The 23,895-nt window shown below is 40.6% G+C and overlaps 1 protein-coding gene across 1 annotated transcript in view; it reads right to left on the reverse strand.

The window, feature by feature from the left end:
• The window catches only part of SLAMF6 (SLAM family member 6), a 29,193-nt gene that overhangs the window by 898 nt on the left and 4,400 nt on the right, over positions 1–23,895 (reverse strand). Inside the window, exons 2-7 of the mRNA XM_060008807.1 lie at positions 7,805–8,128; positions 4,780–5,043; positions 4,243–4,308; positions 3,839–3,877; positions 2,706–2,785; positions 113–187 (exon numbers count right to left, since the gene is read on the reverse strand). Coding sequence (XP_059864790.1) covers positions 113–187; positions 2,706–2,785; positions 3,839–3,877; positions 4,243–4,308; positions 4,780–5,043; positions 7,805–8,128 — 848 coding nt within the window. The remainder of the gene's footprint in view (positions 1–112; positions 188–2,705; positions 2,786–3,838; positions 3,878–4,242; positions 4,309–4,779; positions 5,044–7,804; positions 8,129–23,895) is intronic.

Genomic DNA, 23,895 nt, shown 5'->3' on the forward strand with positions numbered 1-23,895 from the left:
GCTGATATTTGTGCATCTGTAAAATGGCCCCTTTACTTTTACCATATTTGCAATGTCATAGGTCTGAGAAGAGAGGTAAGAATGTAAAAAGATGTGCCAATCATAGGCTTACCTCTTGGGACTGTTGAACTTCAGAGTAAATTGTGGTGGAGTCATTGTTTTTCACAGGTTTTGGGATTTCCATTTCCTGTAAAACACAATCATACCAATTCGGCTCACATAAAGAGAAATGTACTCATTCACAGATACAGTAAGTCCCCTACTTATGAGACTTCAAGTTGTGATATTTCAAAGATGTGAACGTGTGTTCACATGTCCAATCATGTAAGTTAGTTCACGTGTCTGGTGTACATTGTCATGTCAAGTGGTTGTGTACTTGACAACAAAGTAAGTGCACAAGCTTTTGTGTACTTACTTTGTGTAGCTTACTAATGAAGACCTGATAGAATTGGAGGCTCAAAGAAAGAAGAGAGACAAGAGGAAGAAGAAGTAATTGAAGAACTGAAGAGATTCACGATACAGGAAATGGAAAGGGGATTTTCTTTATTTGAAGAGGCACTGTTAGTTTTTGAGGCACAGGACGCAAATATAGAACAGTACATGAAGGTTGCCGCAGCCGTTCAGAATGCAATCCAGTGCTACCGTGTCATTTATGGTGAGAAAAAAAAGCTACTACCCAGACATCACAGGATCATTTTTTCAAGAGAATAGTTAAAATTGAATGCAGCAAGGAACCAGAACCTGTGACATCAACATCAGGCATGGGTGAAATTGCAGCTTGCCCTCCACCTCCTATTGCAGGAGATCCTTCAGCTCTGCCATCTCCCATGTCCTCTTCCTCTGCCAGTCAGTAACTCTTCTTGCCTGTTCACTCGATACCAGCCCCTGTAAGCCAGCTCTTGTACCGTATTACTGTACTTTTCAAGGTATTGTACTGTAAGATTAAAAATGTTTTCTTTATTTTTTTTGTTTTTTGTTTTTTATGTATTATTTTTGTGAAAAGTATTATAAACCTATTACAGTACAGTACAGTACTATATAGCTGATTGTGTTAGTTGGGTATCTAGGTTACTTTTGTTGGACTTAAGAACAAATTGGACTTACGAGCATGCTTTTGGAATGGAACTCATTTGTATGTAAGGGACTTACTGTATATTCTTGGGAAAAGCAGTGTGACAAATGAGGGATAATGTCAAAGTTCTTTAGGAGGAAGGCTAGGGAGTGTCTAGCAAGAGAAGCTGGAAACAAAGCACCACTAGCTCTTAAACCTGTGAAGGATTAGTCACCTTTCCTGAGGCCCAAACAGAAGCACAACACTCCAGCAAACCGGTGGTCTCAAGAACCAGAGAGAGAGAGAAGGGTGACCTTGTTGGCAGTGGTGTGAAGGAAAGAAAACATTCTTGTCCTGCATCCAACTCTACTCTCCTTCCTCTATTTTTAGGAACTAACCTACACACCAGATGGTTATTGTATTACATCTTTTGTCTCAGATCTTTACTACCTATAACTGGAGTTATTGCCTGCTTCATTTTACCCCTGTGATTCTATTTGCCTGGTCATCATGTCACTGGGGTTCTCCTCAAGCATGGGGAACTGGTAGAGCAGGAATATCTTGGCTTAAGAATGGCTCTGCCTGGAATAAAAAGTGTGGCAGTAACAGAAGTCCCCCATCCTCATAGTTTTTGGCATTTTAAATTAACTAAGGCATATTTGGGGTGTTATCAAAACCTCTGAAACTCTCCAAAGTACCATGTTTTGCTAAGCAAAAGTTAACAAACTTGCCGGAGAGTTTCTTTGTTTGTTGAGAGTAATTCATCTTGTCTTCAAGAGGAAATTGGAAAGGCAGTTGAAATATCTGAAGTGAGAGCACTTCTTATTGTTGGCTAGCTTCAGAGTCTACTTTGCAAATACCTGTGAGGGGCTTTGTGAAGGGAGATTTGCTTGTGGAATCCAAGATTTCTAGCCAGACCATTGTTTCCATCAACTGAAGAATGCTGGCTCTCTTGGGTTATTTTTCAGAAGACATGGAAAATGGCCTCCCAGGATGTGTAGTGTTATTTAGAAATGTACCACCTGCAGGTGCTTTATTTTGCGGTTGATGGGGAATTACTGATGCATGGTGAGGAGTTTCTGATGCCTGACCAAGGCCATCCTGTTATGTTGCTAGAGGGCAGGGGACGATTGAGGACTGCTCATGCCGTTAGTGTCCTCTACTGTTGAGGGATTGCAAATTCTTGCCCCTCTTCCCTCTTGAGAGACTCTTCTGAGCTCCCCTATTTCCCCTACATCCAGGATGAGAAAGCCCCTGATACAGAATCATGCCTTCTGGGGGCTCTCAAGCTTAAATGAACTCTGATCCATCCAGCAAGTATTTACTGAGCATCATGCTAAGACATAGGGGAAGAGAGAGGAAGACATAATTTTCACTTCCAGGCAGCTTGTAATTAAGCTGAAGGGACAAGACTCACTGATGCATTAAGCAGTTAGATTAAGCAATGTAAAGCAGGGTATGAGTCAACATTCTACTGAGGTGTGAGCATTGAGGTCTAGAAAGGTCCCGCACATAACTCTGCAGTTCTTGTCGCTGCCTTTGCTTCTCCTCAATGGTGTATGTCATTTGAATTTAGAAAAGTTTGGTGACAATGTCATGTATAATGACTGTAAAAATAATGACCATGAAGGAGTATAAACCTGAAAGTACTCACCCTCTTTGAATGGGTGACCTGAGCATACACAGTGCTCCCTGGAGAGAAGGAAGCATACTCTACGTTCCTCACAGTCTCTGCTGTTAACACAGGAAGGCACAGTCAGTAGCTGAAGGACTCTGGTCTGCTCTCCCAGGACCTTGTCTACCCCAGGCCATTCTCTGACCCCAGAGAGGCAATTGTTCAAAGCATGGCCCTTCCTTAGGGTTCATTCATTTTTGACAGTCTTTGGAGTTCTGGGTTGAACCAGAACATTCTCAGTCATGTGATCTATTTCTGACCTCATCTCCTCAGGGGCACATGGTCTTGAGCTATCCTAAAGCCTCAGAGTCTCCCTCTGGCTTCACAGGAAGGGAAGCTTCTGGGACCAAATAACACTGCCTACACAGGAGCTAGAGAACCTCACTGGTGAGCATAATGGAGCCAGATTATTTCACATATATAATACTATTAAACTTTTCAGAGCTCCTTAGAGTGGGTTTGATTATATTAGAGATGAGGAACTGGAGGCTCAGAAAGTTTTACAGACTTGGTGCAAACTCACACAGGAAGTGATCAGACAAGAATTTGAATGCATGCCTTCTGACTCCAAACCTCATGCCAGGTCCTCCATGCATGAATTCATGTATCTCTCACCCATGAAATAAGACTCAATGCCAGTCTGAGTCCAGAGCCTGTGTTTCTGTCTCTATATCATATTTTCTTTTCTGACTGTGTCCACTCAATGCCCAAACCCTGGCTGAAGAGAGTGATGGGGTCAGGCAGTTTGTCTTTGGGCATGTGATGCTGTAATCCTGTCTTTACCCTGCACCTCCTGTTGATAATGGACAGGTCATGAGTCCTTTCACTGGCGCTTAGTCTCTCCATTGGCAGAGTGGGGAATGACCCTAATCCTACCCCAAGAAATTGCATGAGTGACCGGTTTGCATGCTTGTAAGGAACCCTGTAAGTCACACAGGGGACAAACTTGCACAGTTCCAGGTGTTATCCCCTTGCACCATCTGGTCCATCTGAGTAGTGACATTCTGACTCCCTCCTCTCTCATTATACAGCCCTCTGACTGCCCTCCTTTCCTTTTCACTTGGTTCTTCCCATCTGTTTTATGATTGGGAGTTAAGAGTCTGGAAGCTCACCAGGACACTGGGTTTGCTGAGTAGAGAATTGAAAGAAACCTGAAAAATAAAATTAATTGAAATCTGTGACTATAGTGAGAGAAGCCTTCCACCCCCTACCCCTAGATGTGTCTCTCTAGAGGGTGTGGTGGAAGGGGACCCGAAAGGGTCCTGCATTTTCCAGTAAGACACTTTTCTAGGAGATTAGCACATGTGTATTCACAACCCAGGTGTTGTCCCAGTGGACCAGCTGAGCCAGGGTTTGCATGCTCCCTCCCTTTATCTGTCTTCTACAAGACAGAGTCTTTTGGAGGCCCCAAATGCTAAGTCTCTGGAACCTTGGAGAAGAAACAGTAAGTAGGAAGAAAGGAAACCTATTTTTTTCCTCCAAACAAATAATAACACGATGATGACCACGACTATACATATTGAAGAAACTGCCACTACAATCCACATGGTATCCAGGTGTTCATTTTTTTCATTAGTAACACCTAAAAAGAAAAAAAAAGAAGTTGCACTTGAGACACATCGAGTGAGGCCCAGAGTGGTTTTTTAGAGCCTCTACTGCATCTCTTCTAGACCATCTTTGGGAGTTGGGTGGGTTCATCTATACCCAGAGGCTCTGGGGGTATGAGCAGGCTTTCTGGGAGTGGGAGTCCCATTTAGGCAGACAGGGCATGGTGGAGCCTGGTAGAGCCAGTGGGAGGAAGCAATCCTGCCTTCCCAAGGACTTTGCTCTTGGGATCTGAGTAGGCTGGAGAAAGGGTTGGTGGAGGGGGAGGGAGGAAGGAGAGACCTCTGAGGGAGTGAGAGGCATGGAGCCCCAGGGGATGTCTGTCCCTTCCCAGTGTCACTTGGCTGTCTCCTACTGGGCTGCTGTTTTAGGAATCATAAAGGGCACAAGAGACACCCCACACCTCACAGCCACTCAAGGCTCTCAGAGAGACCTGAGACATACTTACTTTTGCAGAGACTCTGGACAGAGACAGAGAAGGATGAATTGCTGACAGCATTCTCAGCTACGCAGGTGTAGGTCTCTTCATTGAAACTCTTGGGGTCCCAGGAGATAGTAAGGTTTGCTTCACTTTGAAGTGTGTTTCCTGAGACCTGCCACCTGAATAAGATGTTATCATTTGGATTCTCCACAGAGCAGGTCAGGAGGATCTCACAGGTCCTATTATTAGACCATTTGGTGTGAGAGACAACTTGTAAGTTCCTCAGTCGTCCTGTGTGCAGAGAAGAGGCCTGGATTAAGGACAAATGTCTTGGCTCAGCCCTCTGTGAAAAATATCTCTCACCTCGATGTTTCTGTATTCCACCTGACACAGCTGTGTACTCTGTAAATAAGTCTGCATGTACTGCCTAATTGATGACATCAAGGTATGGGGTAACCAAATGATAAGGGACATCAGTATGAGACAGAGTAGGCAGTGGGAGAGAGGGAAGGGAAAGACTGGGGTTGTCGCCAACTAGTCAGGTGATTTTAAGCTGATCACTTTAATTTTTGGAGCTCCAGTTTCTTCCTGGGGGTCCTTCTAACACTTGTTCACTGCCCCTTATGTAAAGATAATTTGGAGACTAAACTAAGGGCCAGCCCTACCTCAGCCAGGTCCAAAACCAGAAGACCAGGCACACTTCTCCATTGTCAGAATTCCCTAGATGGGATGGAAGATAAAAGCTTAACACTCTTGGAGAACTGTATTTCCCACATCTGTGGGAATATTGGTTCTCACTGGAGCTGATGCTGGCTCAAATGATGACAAAGAGACCTTGATGTAGAGTGTCACCAAGTCAGAAAGGGAAATGTTGAGAATTAAAGAATTAGGAAAGGAAGAAGTGAAGAAACAGAGAGAAAGCAAGAAATTCTGGGGAAGAAAGAAGTGCAATATATTTGGGACTACATATGTTGCAGAAATATCCGAGAGCAGAGACCAGAAAATATCACCTCTAAGGTGTCAGTGGCTGTGAATCAATGGGGACATGAAAGCAGTACAGAAAAGCCCTCTGACCTAGACTCCGCCCAAGGGTTGAAATAAAGGTGACCCAATAGAAACAGAATGACTCCAACTGTCTGATTAGAAGAGATTAAGTAATGCTTTAAGCTTAGCTAACTGAGTAGGGGTGGTGGAACATACCTTGCTGGAACAGAATTTTCATGTCATGGCAAGAATGTTGGATTTAGAGTTAGGAAGACCTAGGTTAGAATCACGGCTTTGTCATTTACTGGCTACATGGACAAATTATAGTCTCTTCATGCCTAAGTTTCCTCATCTATAAAACTGGGCAATAATACTTACTTCTTGGGTAATTATGAGAATTACATGAGACAGCATGTAGCACAGAAATGGCAAATATTTGGCATGAATATTACATCTCCTTCAGCCAATGTCTGTTGCTGACCTCAAAAACCTATCTTGATATCTTTCTCCATTTGATGAATATATAACTACTGATTTGACATTTCTACCTGGATATAATGTGTATCTCCAACTCAACAAGTTCAAAAAGACTCCTGTTTTTCTCTCCAAAACCTTCTCAATCTGCAACTTTCCCCATCTTAGTTGACAACAACTGCATCCTTCCAGTCATCCAAGCCAAAAGCCCTGGAGTCATCCCTGACTCATCTTTTCCTCTCATACTCCCACATCACAAAATCCTGGTGGCTTTACCTCTAAAATATATCCAGAATCCAACCACTTCTCACTACCTCCACTGCTACGACTCTGGTCCAAGCCAGTATTACCTCTTGCTTAGATAGTTGCAATGGCTTCCTAATTGGTTCAGTGGCTTCCACACTTGTCCAAAGAGATCCTTTAAATAAGTAAGTTAAATTATATTACTTCTCTGCAAAACCCTCCAATTGTTGTCCGTTCCCCCAAAAATGAAACCAAAGTCCTTGTGATGGCTCTTATAGCCTTAGAAGATATGGCCCCCTACTTCCTTACTGACCTCATTTCCTATTGCTCTCTCTTACTCTGCTCCTTGATGTTTGACCTTCTTTATATTCCTTGAGCTGCCAGACACAGGGAGTGCTTGTGTGGGATGGCTCTTCATCCAGATATCTGCATGGCTCACTCTTTTACCTCCAACATGTCCTGGCTCTAATGTCATCTTCTCAATGAGGCCTATTATGATCACTCCATTTAAAATTGACCACTGCTTTCTGGCACTTCTGATGCTCCTTATTCTGTTCTAATCTCTCTTTCTCCATAGCACTCGCAGCTTACTGTGTCATTTGTTTATATATTATGTGTACTGTTTATTATTGCTCCCATATTCCCTACTCAGAATGTCAGTTCCATGAGAGCAGGGACCTTTGTTTTGTTCACTGATGTATTTCAAGGGCCTAAAACAGTGTCTCGTATATTATCCCTGATTAACAAATATTGTTGACTCAGTGAATAAACAACATGACTCTGATATCTTTCTTAACACTGAACCCTAGAAAGTTACTCCCAATTAATTGATATTGGCCCATAAGATCAAATCTTTGCCATCCCTAGCCTAGTACATACAGAACAATTGGCCAGTGTTTTTTAAAAGAAAACCTATATAATTTATATCTTAAAATACCTTTGCACAATTGTAAAACATGTTGGTGTAGCTTACACATCTCTCTGTGTATGTGCTTTTGAAGGAGAGGCACTCCAAAAGGCCCTGAGAAGCCATTGGCATTCAGCCTCAGGAGTGTGGCTGTTGCAGAAGAAGTTGTGCTTGGTCTTCTAAATAGTGGCAGAAGAAACTTGTCTCAACAAGTGTAATGGAGCCTAGTACAGGGTCTAGAAGTCACAAGATTTAGGTTCTAATCTTAGCTCTGTCACTAACTGCTGTGCAATGCCATTGAATAGTTTTGTTGCTGGACCTCAGTCTAGCTCCAAATGCCATGCTTTTTACCACTAAGCTATAGTGCACACTTGCAGTCACATAGACTTGAAATATGTACTATTTTTCAGTCCATACACAATTAAACCCCATGATTTGACTCACTGAAGATCCTCAGATCATAATCGGTAAACAGTGAAGAGGTCAGTGTGGTTATCTGGGCTCTGTAAAGTCCTGAGTCTGCCATCGTCAGGTTGCTGAGCTGCAAGGAATAGGACTCGGTGACATTCAATCGATTTTTCCGCTTTGGGTCAGTCACCCTGTTTAGTGCTTCATTTGGCTCTATGAAGATGGCAGATTTTCCCTCATGTAGCCAGGTGATGGACGTGATCTTCTCTTCCACAGGAAACTTCAGGGTAAGTGTTACAGACTCCCCCAGGACCCCGTTCACAATCAATGGGGTTGAGCTGGTTTGTGAAACTGTGTTCCCTGTGAACACAGAAAGAAAACTGCTATAACTCTCCCTGCCCTCCCCCTGTTCCCCACACCCTTTCTCCATCCTCTGCCAGTCAGTTAGAGCTCTCTGATACTGAAGTCCAGAAATATGATGAAAAGGGAAAGGGTTAGGAGGAGTGTTGAAATGGGCAATCACAGAGGCTCCACCCCAGCAAAATGTCTGGCACTCTTGTTTAATGAGTAGTTGATCCAGATGATCCTGGCCAGTCTACCCTCCCACACTAGCTGGTCACTCCTGAGTCATGGCCACACTATCTGATCCCAGCTTCTGAGTTATCTGGGCATAGAGAGGGACAACTATATCAACTCTCTGGCACAGACTTCAAAACCCACAAGTCTTTGCTGATGAAATATAATCAAAGCTTGACATTTATTAAATACTTACTGTGTTCAGCATAGTAGGCTTGTGAGATTTAGAGGACTAGTAATAGGAATTTACGGTTCTTATACATTATTTCATTCGACGCTGACAACAATTCTGTGAGGCAGTAGGATGAATATTACCATCTCCATTTATAGAAAGGATCTGAGGCACAGAGAGGTTACCTAGTTTTCCCAGGGTTACCTAGCTAAGGAATAACAGAGTCAGGATTCAGACCCAACTCCTTTGACTCTAACTACTTTGTGCTCTTTCCATGATACCAGAAGATATCTTTTATTCTCCCAAAAGATTATTGTCTAGTAGTTGAGGAGATAAAAACTGATAAGCATAAAAATAATAGTTAACCTCAAAGTAACATACAATGACTATACTCTCATGAGCCTCTCTCAGAGCCATTAATGTTCAAGCAAAAAAGGTGAAATAGTCACAGTCATTCTTAAAGAAGATGTTTCTTTACCATCTTTTGCCAAATTCCTAGCATTTATCATACCATTTTTTTAGCCCTCTGTTTACTTGTTTGTCCAGCTGACCATGTCTTAATTACCTTTATATCTCAGCACTGTGCCTAACACAAAGTAGGATATGGAAATGTTTGAGTGAATCAATGAATAGGTAACCATTACCACAACCTCAACCTTCTCAAGATCTCTTAATTCTCAGGAGAGGATCTGAGTAGGTGAGGAAATGTCTCAGGATCTTTGCACTCAGCTCCTGGGTGACCTCACACTTCCTCTCTTTTTCTCAAATTGTCACATGCATGCCCATCACATGAACACTGCCACCAATTCCCCCTCTTTACTACATCTTTCCCATCAGCACTTTAACATGCTGTTGTTTGTCATTTGACCATTCTTCCCTCTCAGAATCACATGGGTGAATATCACAAGCAAAATCTTGAGTGAAAAAAGAAAATACAGATACAAATAGAATACAGTGGCATGCTTACATTTATTTAAAGTTAAAAAACAGGCAAAACAAATCTATTACTTTAGAAGTCAGGATAGGGTTACCTTTGAGGAGGAGGGAGGGATAGCAAATAGGAGGGAGCATAGAGGGGGTTTTCTGGGCTGCTGATAATGTGCCATTCCTTAACCTGTGTCTGGATACACAGATTTATTCATTTTATGATTATTCCTTGAGCTGACACTTAGGATTTGTAATTTTCTCTTTGTATACTATATTTCAGTAAAAGAGGTTAAAACAACAAGAAAAAACAAAACAAAACAATTACAATGGCCTATGAGGGCTAGAATGATCTGGTCATTTTTCTCTTTTTAGCCTAATTTCCTATAACTCTCCCCCTTACTCCCTTTGCTCACACTATGCTGGCCTGGTTATTCCTTGAACAGGCCAGAGTCGTACACTTGTAATTCCTTCTGCCTAGAATGCTCTTCCCCCAGGTGTCCACGTGGCTCACTCTTTCGTCTCCATAAGGTCTTTAATGCAAACATCCCCTCTCAAGGAGGCCTTCTGTGACCATGCTTTCCTCACCACAAGCCCTCACTCCTGTGTACTCATTGCCTTTGAATTTGTTTTTCTCTGTAATACTTACTTTCTACCATACTCTGTAATTTGCATATTTGTTTTTTTGTTCTTTTCCCCTTCTATAAGAATGTAAGCTCCATGAAAGCAAGGATTTTTTTCTGTCTTGTTCACGGTGCTGGACATTCTTGAACAGTGCTTGGCACAGAGTAGGCACCCAATGAATACTGCTGGGTGAATGAGCACAGCTCCATCCCTTGTTTTGCAGGTTCTCTGCCCAGGATGTTTAGGACCGGTTTCTCTTTGTAACGGGTCTCGGCATACCCTGTGGCCCAAAGACTCTCCAAGAACTGTTCTTCCTTCTCTAGCACAGACCTTTAAGTTTCCTTTGTTGTTATAGATCGAAATCATTCATTTATTTAACAGGCCATTCATTGTACTATTTGCTCAGCTTTATGCCAATTCAGTGAGTAAAAGCCTTAGAAATCATGGCATTCAGACCATACTTATTAGATTCATTTTATGTACCAGTTTCTGGACTGAAGACTGAATATAGAAATGAATAAGACATTATCTGTTCTCTGGACTCACCGTTTGGTAGAGGAGTCTGACAGGTAAACATGTAGCTATGGTGTGGTGAGTTAGGCGTTGACCTAGGATAGGGTTTGCTTCTGCATTGCCCTCACACCACTAATTGCACACTCAATATCGAGTGTTTCTTTCTCTTAGATATAGTTAAAATGTTCTTTTCCTCTATTTTTCATAATCTTGAGGTAGGGATTATGCTTATCATCTCTGTATTCCTAGCATTTAGCACAATTTTGAGCTCAATAAATGTTGAATTGATAGAGATAACTGCTCTATAGGAGCACAAATAGTGAAAATGATGGGGTAGAAAGGGTTGGGGGTTGTCAGGGAACACTTTGCAGAGAAGGTAACATTGTAGTTGGGTTTTGAATAAAAACAAGAAGTTCTCCATTGCTTGATTATTTCAAGAATGCCCGGCTCTTTCTTTGCTCCATTGTTCCCTTTGCCTGAAATACCTTGCTCACATTTTCCCATCTGGTGAGCTCCTATTTATCCTTCAAGGATAAGTTCAAATATCTGTTTGCCTTTGTTTATATTTGTGGGGTTTGCATTTGGTACAGGGGAGGAGACAGGAGTTTGTGGTTGGAGAAGAGGAAAAGTTATAGAAGGAGGAGAAGGGGTTGGTAGAAGTAATTCCCTGCAAGTCTAAGAAAAAAAAGAAGATAAGAGCCACTGTGCTTAAGGAAGGTGAAGGTAAGAAGTTACTGAAAAAGCTCAAAGGCTCCTCTGAAAGACTTTGGACTCTAGGAGAGCTGCTTTGGGACCCAGATGACGTGGTGTGGCCCAGAAGGCACAAGAAGGCCTTTTTCTCTACTCTGCCTGGGATCAGCACTGATGCTTTGGGAATGTCTTGGGTCAGCATCCTTGGCATGGATATCCACGTTCTCTGCAGAGCATTGAGGTCTTCTGTAAGTGGTTCAGCTGGCTGCAGATTTGGAGGACTAGAATCAGAAGAGACTAAGAATTGGGAGGATGCCTCATGACCTTAACAGAAGGCTGCTTTGGGGGCCTATGGGAAGCATCCCTTATAAGTCACTGGGAGCCACTTGGAGCATGTGGGTGGTGCTGAGGTCCAACCCCTGGTGTGGATGTTCAGTCAGCAGAAATTTGGAGTATGTTTGTTTACATGTTTCACTCACTCTGGAAACATGAGTAATGTATCAGTCAGCTCTTTATGCCCCCAGAATCTGGCCCAGGGATCTTGGAATACTAAATAGGTTGAGATCAGAATGTAAAGTGTCTTGAATGATTATCTGAATGATTTTTTTTGAATATATTAAGAAACATGGAGTATTTTTGAGAAATGCAAAGGAATAAAGAAAGCAGGTAAGGCTGAACTGATTCTGAAAAAGAGAAAAGTCAGAGAAACTTTGGGATATCTAACCTAGGGGAATGGCTTAGGCCTAGGACTGGCTTAGGCCTATCTATAGGAAAAAGAGATATAGTGGGTTGTTTCAGCTCAGCATGAAACAAGTTCAGAAGGAGGGTAGGGGTTGATTTCTCAAGAGATTTAATAGAGAAGGGAAGAGATATATAAGGCAGGATCTTGAGTAAGACAAGTGAAAATGAAAATACAACATACCAAAACTTACAGGGTGCAGCGAACACAGTGCTCAGAGGGAAAATTTGTTCTTTGAAAAGATCAGGAAGATTGACATAATTTTAGCTAGATTAATTGAGAGAACAATAGAGAAGGCTCAAATTACTAAAATTAGAAATGGAAGAGTGGACATTACTGCAGACCTTATAGAAATAAAAACGATTATAAGAGAATAATATGAATAACTGTATGGTAACAAATTAGATAGCCTAGATGAAATAGACAAATTTCTATAAACAAACAGATTACCATGACTGACTTAAGAAGAAATAGAAAATCTAAGAGGATCTTTAACAAGTAAAGATATTGAATCAGTAATCAAAAACCTTCTGGCAAAGAAAAGTCCAGGACCAGATGGCTTCACTGGTGAATTCTACCAAATATTTAAAGAATAATTAATGTCAATATTTCTCAAACACTTCCCCAAAAAAGGAGAGGAGAAAACACTTTCTAATTCATCCTATGAGGCCGGCATTACCTTTACCAAAGCCAAAGATATCATACACACACACACACACACACACACACACACACACGCACGCACACACAAACTATGGACCATTATCCCTTATAAGCATTGATGGAAAAACCCTCAACAAAATATTAACAAACTGGATCCAGCTGCATAGTAAAAGGATTATACACCAAGACTAATTGGAATTTATTTCAGGAATGTAAGAGTGATTCAACATATGAAAATCAATCAATGCAATATGCTACATTAATATAATTAAGGGAAAAAGACACATGATCATCTCAATTAATACAGAAAAAAACACTTAACAAAATCCAACACTGTTTCACACATAAGAATCTAAAAGTAGAAGGGAAATTCCTCACCTTGATAAAGGGCATTTGAGAAACCCACATCTAACATTCTATTCAAGAATGGAAGGGACTTCCCTGGTGGTGCAGTGGTTAAGAATCCACCTGCCAATGCAGGGGACACAGAAGATCCCACATGCTGTGGAACAACAAAGCCTGTGCACCACAACTACTGAGCCCGTGTGCCACAACTACTGAAGCCTGCATGCCTAGAGCCCGTGCTCCACAACAAGAGAAGCCACTGCAATGAGAAGCCTGCCTACTGCAATGAAGAGTAACCCCAGCTCACTGCAACTAGAGAAAGCCCACCCACAGCAACAAAGACCCAATGCAGCCAAAAATAAATAAATAAATAAATAGATTTTTAAAAAAAGAATGAAAGACTGAAAGCCTTCCACGTAAGGCCAGGAACAAGATAACAATGCCTACTTTCATCACTTCTATTTAACATTGTACTGGAAGTTCTAGTTACAGCAATTAGACAAGAAAAAGAATAAAAGTTATCTTAATTGGAAAGGAAAAAGTGAAACTATTCCTATTCACAGGTGATGTGATCTTATAGATAGAAAATCCTAAAGAGTCCACAAAAATAGATTGGTGCAAAATGGTAGAGTAGAAGGACATGGGCTCACCTCCTCTTGCAAGAGCACCAAAATCACAACTAACTGCTGAACAGCATTGACAGGAAGGTGCTGGAACCCACCAAAAAAGATACCCTACATCCAAAGACAAAGGAGAAGCTGCACTGAGACAGTGGGAGGGGCACAATCACGATAAAATCAAATCCCATACCTGCTAGGTGGGCGATCATCCACAAATTGGAGAACAATTATACCACAAAAGTTCTCCCACTGGAGAGAAGGTTCTGAGCCCAATGTCAGGCTTCCGAGCCTGGGGGTCTGGCAATGGGACTAGGAATCCCCAGGCAATCTGACTTTGAAGGTCAGTGGGATTTGATTTCAGGACTTCCAAAGGACTGGGGGAAACAGAGACTCCACTCTTGGAGGTCACACACAAAGTCTTGTGTGCATGAGGACCTGGCTAAAGGAGCAGTGACCCCATAGGAGACTGAACCAAACCTACCTGCTAGTGTTGGACGGTCTCCTGCAGAGACAGTGGGCAGCTGTGGCTCACTACAGGGACAAGGTCACTGGCAGCAGCAGTTCTGGGAAGTACCCACTGGCATGAGCCCTCCCAGAGGCTGCCACTAGCCCCACCATATAGCCTGTAGGCTCCAGTGCTGGGTCACCTCAGGCCAAACAACAGGGAGGGAACACAGACCCACCCATCAGCAGACAAGTGGATTAAAGTTTTACTGAGCACAGGCTCAGCCCACCAGAGCAAGACCCAGTTCTACCCACCTCCAGTCCCTCCTATCAGGAAGCTTGCATAAGCCTCTTGGATAGTCTCATCCATCAGAAGGCAGACAGCAGAAGCAAGAAGCAAACCTACAGCCTACAGAACAAAAACCATAGTCACAGAAAGATAGACAAAATGAAAAGGCAGAGGACTATGTCCCAGATGAAGGAACAAGATAAAACCCCAGAAAAACAACAAAATGAAGTGGAGCTAGGCAACCTCCCAGAAAAAGAATTCAGAATAATGATAATGAAGATGATCAAGGATCCTGGAAAAAGAATGGAGGCAAAGATTGAGAAGATGCAAGAAATGTTTAACAAAGACCAAGAAGAACTAAAGAACAGAGATGAACAATATAACAACTGAAGTGTAAACTATACTAGAAGGAATCAATAGCAGAATAACTGAGGCAGAAGAACTATCATTATTCTGAATTCTTTTTCAGGTAGACTGCCTATTTCCTCTTCACTTGTTTGGTCTGGTGGTTTTTACCTTGCTCCTTCATCTGCTGTGTGTTTCTTTGTCTTCTCATTTTGCTTCACTTACTGTGTTTGGGGTCTCCTTTTCACAGGCTGCAAGTCCGTAGTTCCCGTTGTTTTTGGTGTCTGCCCCCAGTGGCCCAGTGGCTAAGGTTGGTTCAGTGGGTTGTGTAGGCTTCCTGGTGGAGGGGACTAGTGCTTGTGTTCTGGTGGATGAGGCTGGATCTAGTCTTTCTGGTGGGCACAACCATGTCTGGTGCTGTGTTTTGGGGTGCCTGTGACCTTATTATGATTTTAGGCAGCCTCTCTGCTAATGGATGGGATTGTGTTCCTGTCTTGGTAGTTGTTTGGCATAGGGTGTCCAGCACTGTATCTTGCTCATCATTGAGTGGAGCTGGGTCTTAGTGTTGAGATGGAGATCTCTGGGAGAGCTTTTGCCGTTTGATATTACATGGAGCTGGGAGGTCTCTGGTGGACCAATGTCCTGAACTCAGTTCTCCCACCTCAGAGGCACAGGCTTGACATATGGATGGAGCACCAAGACCCTGCCAGCCACATGGCTCAGAAGAAAAGGGCAAAAAAAAAAAAAAAAAAAAAAAAAAAGAAAAAAGAAAAGAAAAGTTATTAAAATTAAAAATAATTATTAAAAATAAAAAAGTAATAAAAAAAGAAAGAAAGAAGAGAGCAATAAAAACAAAAAACAAATCCACCGATGATAACAAGTGTTAAAAAGCTATACTAAAAAGAAAAACAACAAAATAACGGACAGACAGAACCCTAGGACAAATGGTAAAAGCAAAACTATACAGACGAAGTCACACAAAGAAGCATACACATACACATTCACAAAAAGAGAAAAAGGAAAAAATCTATCTATCTATCTATCTACAAAAGGAGGAAGAGAGCAACCAAATCAATAAACAAATCTTCCAATGATAATAAACTCTAAATACTAAACTAAGATAAACACAAAGCCAGGATCAAATTAGATGCAGAAAGCAAACCCCAAGTCTACAGTTGCTCCCCAAATCCACCGCCTCAATTTTGGGATGATTTGTTGTCTATTCAGGTATTCCACAGATGCAGGGTACATCAAGTTGACTGTGGAGATTTAATCCACTGCTCCTGAGGCGGCTGGAAGAAATTTCCTTTTCCCTTCTTTGTTCGCACAGCTCCTGGGTTTCAGCTTTGGATTTGGCCCCGCCTCTGTGTGTAGGTCACCTGAGGGTGTCTGTTCTTTGCTCAGACAGGACGGGGTTACAGTAGCAGCTGATTAGGGGGCTCTGGCTCACCCAGGGCAGGGGGAGGGAGGGTACGGAATGCCAGGTGAGCCTGCGGCGGCAGAGGCCAGCGTGATGTTGCAACAGCCTGAGGAGCACCGTGTGTTCTTCTGGGGAAGTTGTCCCTGGATCACGGGACCCTGGCCTGGCGGGCTGCACAGACTCCAGGGAGGGGAGGTGTGGATAGTGACCTGCTTGCACACAGGCTTCTTGGTGGCTGCAGCAGCAGCCTTAGCATCTCATGCCTGTCTCTGGTGTCTGTGTTGATAGCTCGCACCTGTCTCTGGAGCTAATTTAGGGGGTGCTGTGAATCCCCTGTCCTCATGCACCCCTAAACAAAGGTCTCTTACATCTTAGTCAGGTCCAGACTTTTTCCCGGACTCCTTCCCTGCTAGCTGTGGAGCACTAGCTCCCTTCAGGTTGTGTTCATGCAGCCAACCCCAGTCCTCTCCCTGGGACCTGACCTCCAAAGCCCAAGCCTCAGCTCCCAGCCTCCACCCACCCCGGCTGGTAAGCAGACAAGCCTCTCAGGCTGGTGAGTGCTGTTGGCACCGATTCTCTGTGTGGGAATCTCTCCACTTTGCCCTCTGTACCCCTGTTGCTGTGCTCTCCTCCATGGCTCTGAAGCTTCCACCCCCGCCCATCCCCCATCTCCACCAGTGAAGGAGCTTCCTAGTGTGTGGAAACTTTTCCTCCTTCACAGCTCCCTCCCAGAGGTGCAGGTCCCTTCCCTATTCTTTTATCTCTGTTTTTTCTTTTTTCTTTTGCCCTACCCATGTACGTGGGGAGTTTCTTGCCTTTTGGGAAGTCTAAGGTCTTCTGCCAGTGTCGGTAGGTGTTCTGTAGGAGTTGTTCCACATATAGATGTATTTCTGATGTATTTGTGGGGAGGAAGGTGATCTCCACATCTTACTCCTCCACCATCTTGAAGGTCTCTCTGGCATGATATATTTAAAATGATGGAAGGGAAGAACCTACAACCAAGAATACTCTACCCAGCAAGACTCTCATTCAGATTTGGACAAGAAGTCAAAACCTTTACAGACAAGCAAAAGCTAAGAGAATTCAGCACCACCAGACCAGCCTTGCAACAAATGTTAAAGAAACTCCTCTACGCAGGAAAGAGACTAGCAACTTAAAACAAACAAACAAAGAAAAACAATAACCACAAAATAAACTTGCACATATATAGACTGATATATCAAAACCTCATGGGAACAGCAAACCCAAAAACTGCAACAGATACCCACACACAAAAGAAAAAGCAACCCAAACACAACACTAAAGACAGTCATCAAATCACAAGAGAAAAGAGCAAGAGAGGAAGGGAAGAAAAAAGACCAACAAAAACAAACCCAAAACAACTAAGAAAATGGCAATACGAATGCACATATATATATATATATATATATATATATATATATATATATATATATGTTTTTTTTCTTTGTGGTACACAAGCCTCTCACTGTCATGTCCTCTCCCGCTGCAGAGCACAGTCTCCAGACGTGCAGGCTCAGTGGCCATGGCTCACGGGCCCAGCCGCTCTGCGGCATGTGGGATCTTCCTGGACCAGGGCATGAACCTGTGTCCCCTGCATTGGCAGGAGGACTCTCAACCACTGCACCACCAGGGAAGCCCACGAATGCACATATTGATAATTATCTTAAATGTAAATGGATTAAATATGCCAACCAAAAGACATAGACTGGCTGAATGGATACAAAAACAAGACTTGTATATATGCTGTCTACAAGGGACCCACCTCAGACCTAGGGACACATACAGACTGAAAGTGAGGGGATGGAAGAAGGTATTCAATGCAAATGGAAACCAAAATAAAGCTGGAGTAGCAATACTCATATCAGACAAAATAGACTTTAAAATAAAGCCTGTTATAAGAGATAAAGAAGGACACTACACAATGATCAAGGGATCAGTCCAAGAAGAAGATATAACAATTGTAAATATATATGCACCCAACATAGGAGCACCTCAATATATAAGGCAAATAACAGCCATAAAGGGAGAAATCAACAGTAACACGATAATAATGGGGGACTTTAACACCCCACTTTCATCAATGGACAGATCATCCAGACAGAAAATCAATAAGGAAATACAGGCCTTAAATGACACATTAGACCAAATGGACTTAATTTATATTTATAGAGCATTCCATCCAAAAGCAGCAGAATACATATTCTTCTCAAGTGTACATGGAACCTTCTCCAGGATTGACCACATGCTGGGCCACAAGGCAAGCCTAGTAAATTTAAGAATATTGAAATCATATCAAGCATCTTTTCTGATCACAACGTTATGAGATTAAAAATAAACCACAGGAAAAAAACTATAAAAAACACAAACATGTGGAGGTTAAAAAATATGCTACTAAAGAACAAATGGGGGCTTCCTTGGTGGCGCAGTGGTTGAGAGTCTGCCTGCCATTGCAGGGGACACAGGTTCGTGCTCTGGTCCGGGAAGATCCCACATGCCATGGAGCAGCTAGGTCCATGAGCCATGGTCGCTGAGCCTGCAAGTCTGGAGCCTGTGCTCTGCAACAGGAGAGGCCACAAGAGTGAGAGGCCCGTGTACCGCAAAAAAAAAAAAAAAAAAAAAAGAACAAATGGATCATTAAAGAAATTAAAGAGGAAATTAAAAAATACCTAGAGACAAATGAAAATGAAAGCACAATGATTCAAAACCTATGGGATGCCTCAAAAGCAGTTCTAAAAGGTGAGTTTATAGCAATACAATCTTACCTCAGGAAACAATAAAAATCTCAAATGAGCAACCTAACCTTACACCTAAAGCTATTAGAGAAAGAAGAAGAACAACAACAACAACCAAAAAAAAACCCCAATGTTAGTAGGAGGAAAGAAATCATAAAGATCAGAGCAGAAATAAACAAACAGAGACAAGGAAAACAGTAGCAAAGATCAATGAAACTAAAAGCTGATTCCTTGAAAAGATAAACAAAATTGATAAACATTTAGCCAGGCTCATCAAGAAGAAAAGGGAGAGGATTCAAAACAATAATATTTGAAATGAAAAAGGAGGAGTTACAAATGACACCACAGAAATACAAAGGATCATAAGAGACTACTACAAGCAACTGTATGCCAATAAAATGGACAACCTGGAAGAAATGGACAAATTCTTAGAAAGGAACAGTCACCCAAGAATGAACCAGGAAGAAATAGAAAATATGAACAGACCAATCACAAGTACTGAAATGGAAACTGTGATTTAAAAACTCCCAAAGAGCAAAAGTCCAGGACCTGATGGCTTCACAGGCGAATTCAATCAAACATTGAGGGAAGAGCTCACACCTATCCTTCTGAAACTGTTGCGAAAAATTGCAGAGGAAGGAAAATTCGCAAACTCATTCTATGAGGCCACCATCACCCTGACACAAGACAAAGGTACCACAAAAAAGGAAAATTACAGGCCAATATCACTGATGAACATAGACTCAAAAATTCTCAATAAAATACTAGCAATCTGAATCCAACAGTACATTAAAAGGATCATACACCATGATCAAGTGGGATTTATCCCAGGAGTACAAGGATTTTTCAATATCCACAAATCAACCAGTGTGATACACTACATCAACAAATTGAAGAAAAAAACCATGTGATCATCTCCATAGATGCAGAAAAATATTTTGAAAATTCAGCACCCATTTATGATAAAAACTTCCCAGAAAGTAAGCAAAGAGGGAACATACTGCAACATAATAAAGGCCATATATGACAAAACTATAGCTAACATCATACTCACTGGTGAAAAGCTGAAAGCATTTCCTCTAGGATCAGGAAAAAGACAAGGATGTCCACTCTCATCACTTTCATTCAGCATAGTTTTGGAAGTCCTAGCCATGGCAATCAGAGAAGAAAAAGAAATAAAACTAATCCAAATTGGCAAAGAAGAAGTAAAACTGTTTCTGTTTGCAGATGACATGATACTATACATAGAGAATCGTAAATATGTTACCAGAAAACTACTAGAGATAATCAATGAATTCCGTAAAGTTGCACAATATAAAATTAATGCACAGAAACCTGCTGCATTTCTATATACTAACAATGAAATTCAGAAAGAGAAATTTAAGAAACAATCCCATTTACCACCACATGAAAAAGAATAAAATACCTAGGAATATACCTACCTAAGGAGAGAAAAGACCTGTACTTTGAAAACTGTAAGATACTGATGAAAGAAATCAAAGATGACACAAACAGATGGAAAGATATACCATGTTCTTGGATTGGAAGAATCAGTACTGTTAAAATGACAATACTACCCAAGGCAATCTACAGATTCAATGCAATTCCTATCAAATTACCAATGGCAATTTTCACAGAACTGGAACAAAGAAAATCTTAATTTGTATGGAAACACAAAAGACCCCAAATATCCAAAACAATCTTGAGAAAGAAAACTAGAGCTGGAAGAATCAGGCTCCCTGACTTCAGACTATACTACAAAGCTACAGTCATCAAAAGAGTATGCTGCTGGCACAAAAATAGAAATATAGATCAGTGGAACAGGATGGAAAGCCCAGAAATAAACCCACACATCTATGGTCAATTAATCTATGACAAAGGAGGCAAGACTACACAATGGTGGAAAGACGGTTTCTTCAACAAACGGTGTTGGGGAAACTGGACAGCTACATGTGAAAAAATGAAATCAGATAATTCTTTAACACCATACACAAAAATAAACTCAAAATGGATTAAAGACCTAACCTATAAAACTCCTAGAGGAAAACATAGGCAGAACACTTTCTGACATAAATCACAGCAATATCTTTTTTGATCCATCTCTCAGAATAATGGAAATAAAAACAAAAATAAATGAATGAGACCTAATTAAACTTAAAAGATTTTGCACAGAAAAGGGAACCATAAACAAAATGAAAAGACAACACACAGATTGGGAGAAAATATTTACAAATGATGTGACCAACAAGGGATTAGTCTCCAAAATTTACAAACAGCTCACGAGGCTTAATATCATCAAAACAAACAACCCAATTTAAAAAAATAGGCAGAAGACCTAAATAGACATTTCTCCAAAGAAGACATACAGATGGCCAACAGGCACATGAAAAGATGCTCAACATCGCTAATTATTAGAGAAATGCAAATCAAAACTACAAGACATCACCTCACACCAGTCAAAATGGCTATCATCAAAAAATCCACAAACAATAAATGCTGGAGAGGGTGTGTAGAGAAGGGAACCCTCTTACACTGTTGGTGGGAATGTAAACTGGTACAGCCACTGTGAAGAACAGTATGGAAGTTCCTTAAAAAACTAAAAATACAGCTACCATATGACTCTGCAATCCCACTCCTGGGGATATATCCAGAGAAAAACATGCTCTGAAAGGATACATGTACCCCAATGTTCATTGAGGCACTGTTTACAATAGCTAAGACATGGAAGCAACCTAAATGTCCATCAACAGAGCAATGGATAAAGAAGATGTGCTATATATATACGATGGAATATTACTCAGCCATTAAAAAGAATGAAATAATGCCATTTGCAGCAAAATAGATGGACCTAGAGAATGTCATACAGAGTGAAGTAAGTCAGACAGAGGAAGAAAAATATTGTATGATATCCCTTATATGCAGAATCTAAACAGAAATGATACAAATGGACTTATTTACAAAACAGAAACAGACTCACAGACTTAGAAAATGAACTTATGGTTACTGGGGGGAAGGATCGGGGGAAGGGATAGTCAGGGAGTTTGGGATCGACATGTTCACACTGCTATATTAAAAATGGATAACCAACAAGGACCTACTGTATTACACAGGGAACTCTGCGCAATGTTATGTGGCAGTCTGGATGGGAGGGGAGTTTGGGTGAGAATGGTTACATGTATATGTATGGCTGACTGAGTCCCTTTGCTGTGCACCTGAACCTATCACAACACTGTTAATCAGCTACACTCCGATATAAAACAAAAAGTATATATAAAAAAAAATCCACAAAAAATCTATCAGAGCTAATAAATGAATTAAGCAAAATTGTAGCATAGAAGATCAATTTACAAAACTTTACAATTACAACACATATTTTTACAATTGTAAATTTACAATTGTATAGTTTAAATTTGTATTTTACAAATACACATTGTATTTTTATTATTTTAATTAATTAATTTTTTACACATTGTATTTTTAAACACTAGCAATGAACAATCTGAAAAGGAAATTAGGAGAACAATTCCATATATAATAACATCTAAAATAATTAAATATCTATGAATAATTTAGCCAAGGAGATTCGAGACTTATATGCTGAAAACTATGAAATGTTTTGAAAGAAATTAAAGAATACCTAAATAAATGGAAAGACATCCTATGTTCATGGATTGTAGGATTTTTTTTTTTTTTTTTGGATTGTAGGATTTAAGATTAAGTATTTGGCAATACTACCCAAAGCAAGTTACAGATTCAGTTCAATCTCTATCAAAATTCCAATGACCTTTGTGACTTTCTTTTTCATAAATAGAAAAGCCATTCTTCAAATTCATATGGAATTGTAAGGGACCCCAAATAACCAAAACTATATTGAAAAATAAAAACAAATTGAAGAACTCGCACTTCCCAATTTAGAAATTTTCACAGCTACATTAATCACATGCCAGTGCATTGCTGGTATCAAGATAGACATATAGATGTCTATATGGAATTGAATTGAGAGTCCATAAATAAACCCATACATTTATGGACAGTTAATTTTTGACAAGAATACCAAGATCTTTCAATTGGGAAAGAATGGTTGCTTCAACAAATAGTGCTGGGACAACCGGATGCCTATAAACAAAAGAATGAAGTTGAACACCTCCCTCACACCTATGCAAGAATCAACTCAAAATGTTTCAATGACCTAAATATGAAAGCAAAAAATTATGAAACTCTTAGAAGAAAACATAGGTGTAAATTTACATGATCTTGGATTTGGCAATGAATTCTTAGATATCACAACAAAAGTGTGAGCAGGAGAAGAAAAAATAGATAAATTAGACTTCATCAAAATTAAAAACTTTTGTGCATCAAAGGACATTATCAGGTAATGAAAATAAAACTTACAGAATAGGAGAAAATATTTATAAATCATATATCTGATAAGGGTCTAGTATTCAACGTAGTTAAAGAGCTCTTATAGCTCAAAAAAAAAGAAAGACAAATAATCCAATCAAAAAGGGACAAAGGACTTGAATAGACATTTCTCCAAAGAAAATATACAAACGGCCAATAAGCACATGAAAAGAGGCTCAATATCATTTGTTGTTAGGGAAATGCAAATCAAAACCACACTTTACAATCAAAAATACACTTTACATGTATTAAGATGGTGATTAATAATAATGACAACAATAATAATAGTAAATAATTGGAAAATAAGTTTTGGTAAGGATGTGGAGAAATTAGAACCCTTATACATTGCTGGTGGGCTTGTAAACTGGTACAGACACTGTGGAAAAAACTATTTAGTGATCCCTCAAAAAATTAAGTACAACATTACCATATGATCCAGCAATTTCATTCCTGGTTATATACCCAGAAGAATTGAAAACAATACTTGTACAAAAGTCTTCATAATAGAACTATTTGCAAAAGCCAAAAGGTGGAAACAACACAAATGTCCATCAGTAGATGAGTGGATAAATAAATATGGTACACACATACAATGGAATATTATTCAGC

This window comes from Delphinus delphis, chromosome 1 (genome assembly GCF_949987515.2).
Source record: "Delphinus delphis chromosome 1, mDelDel1.2, whole genome shotgun sequence".
In the NCBI taxonomy this organism is placed as follows: Eukaryota; Metazoa; Chordata; class Mammalia; order Artiodactyla; family Delphinidae; genus Delphinus; species Delphinus delphis.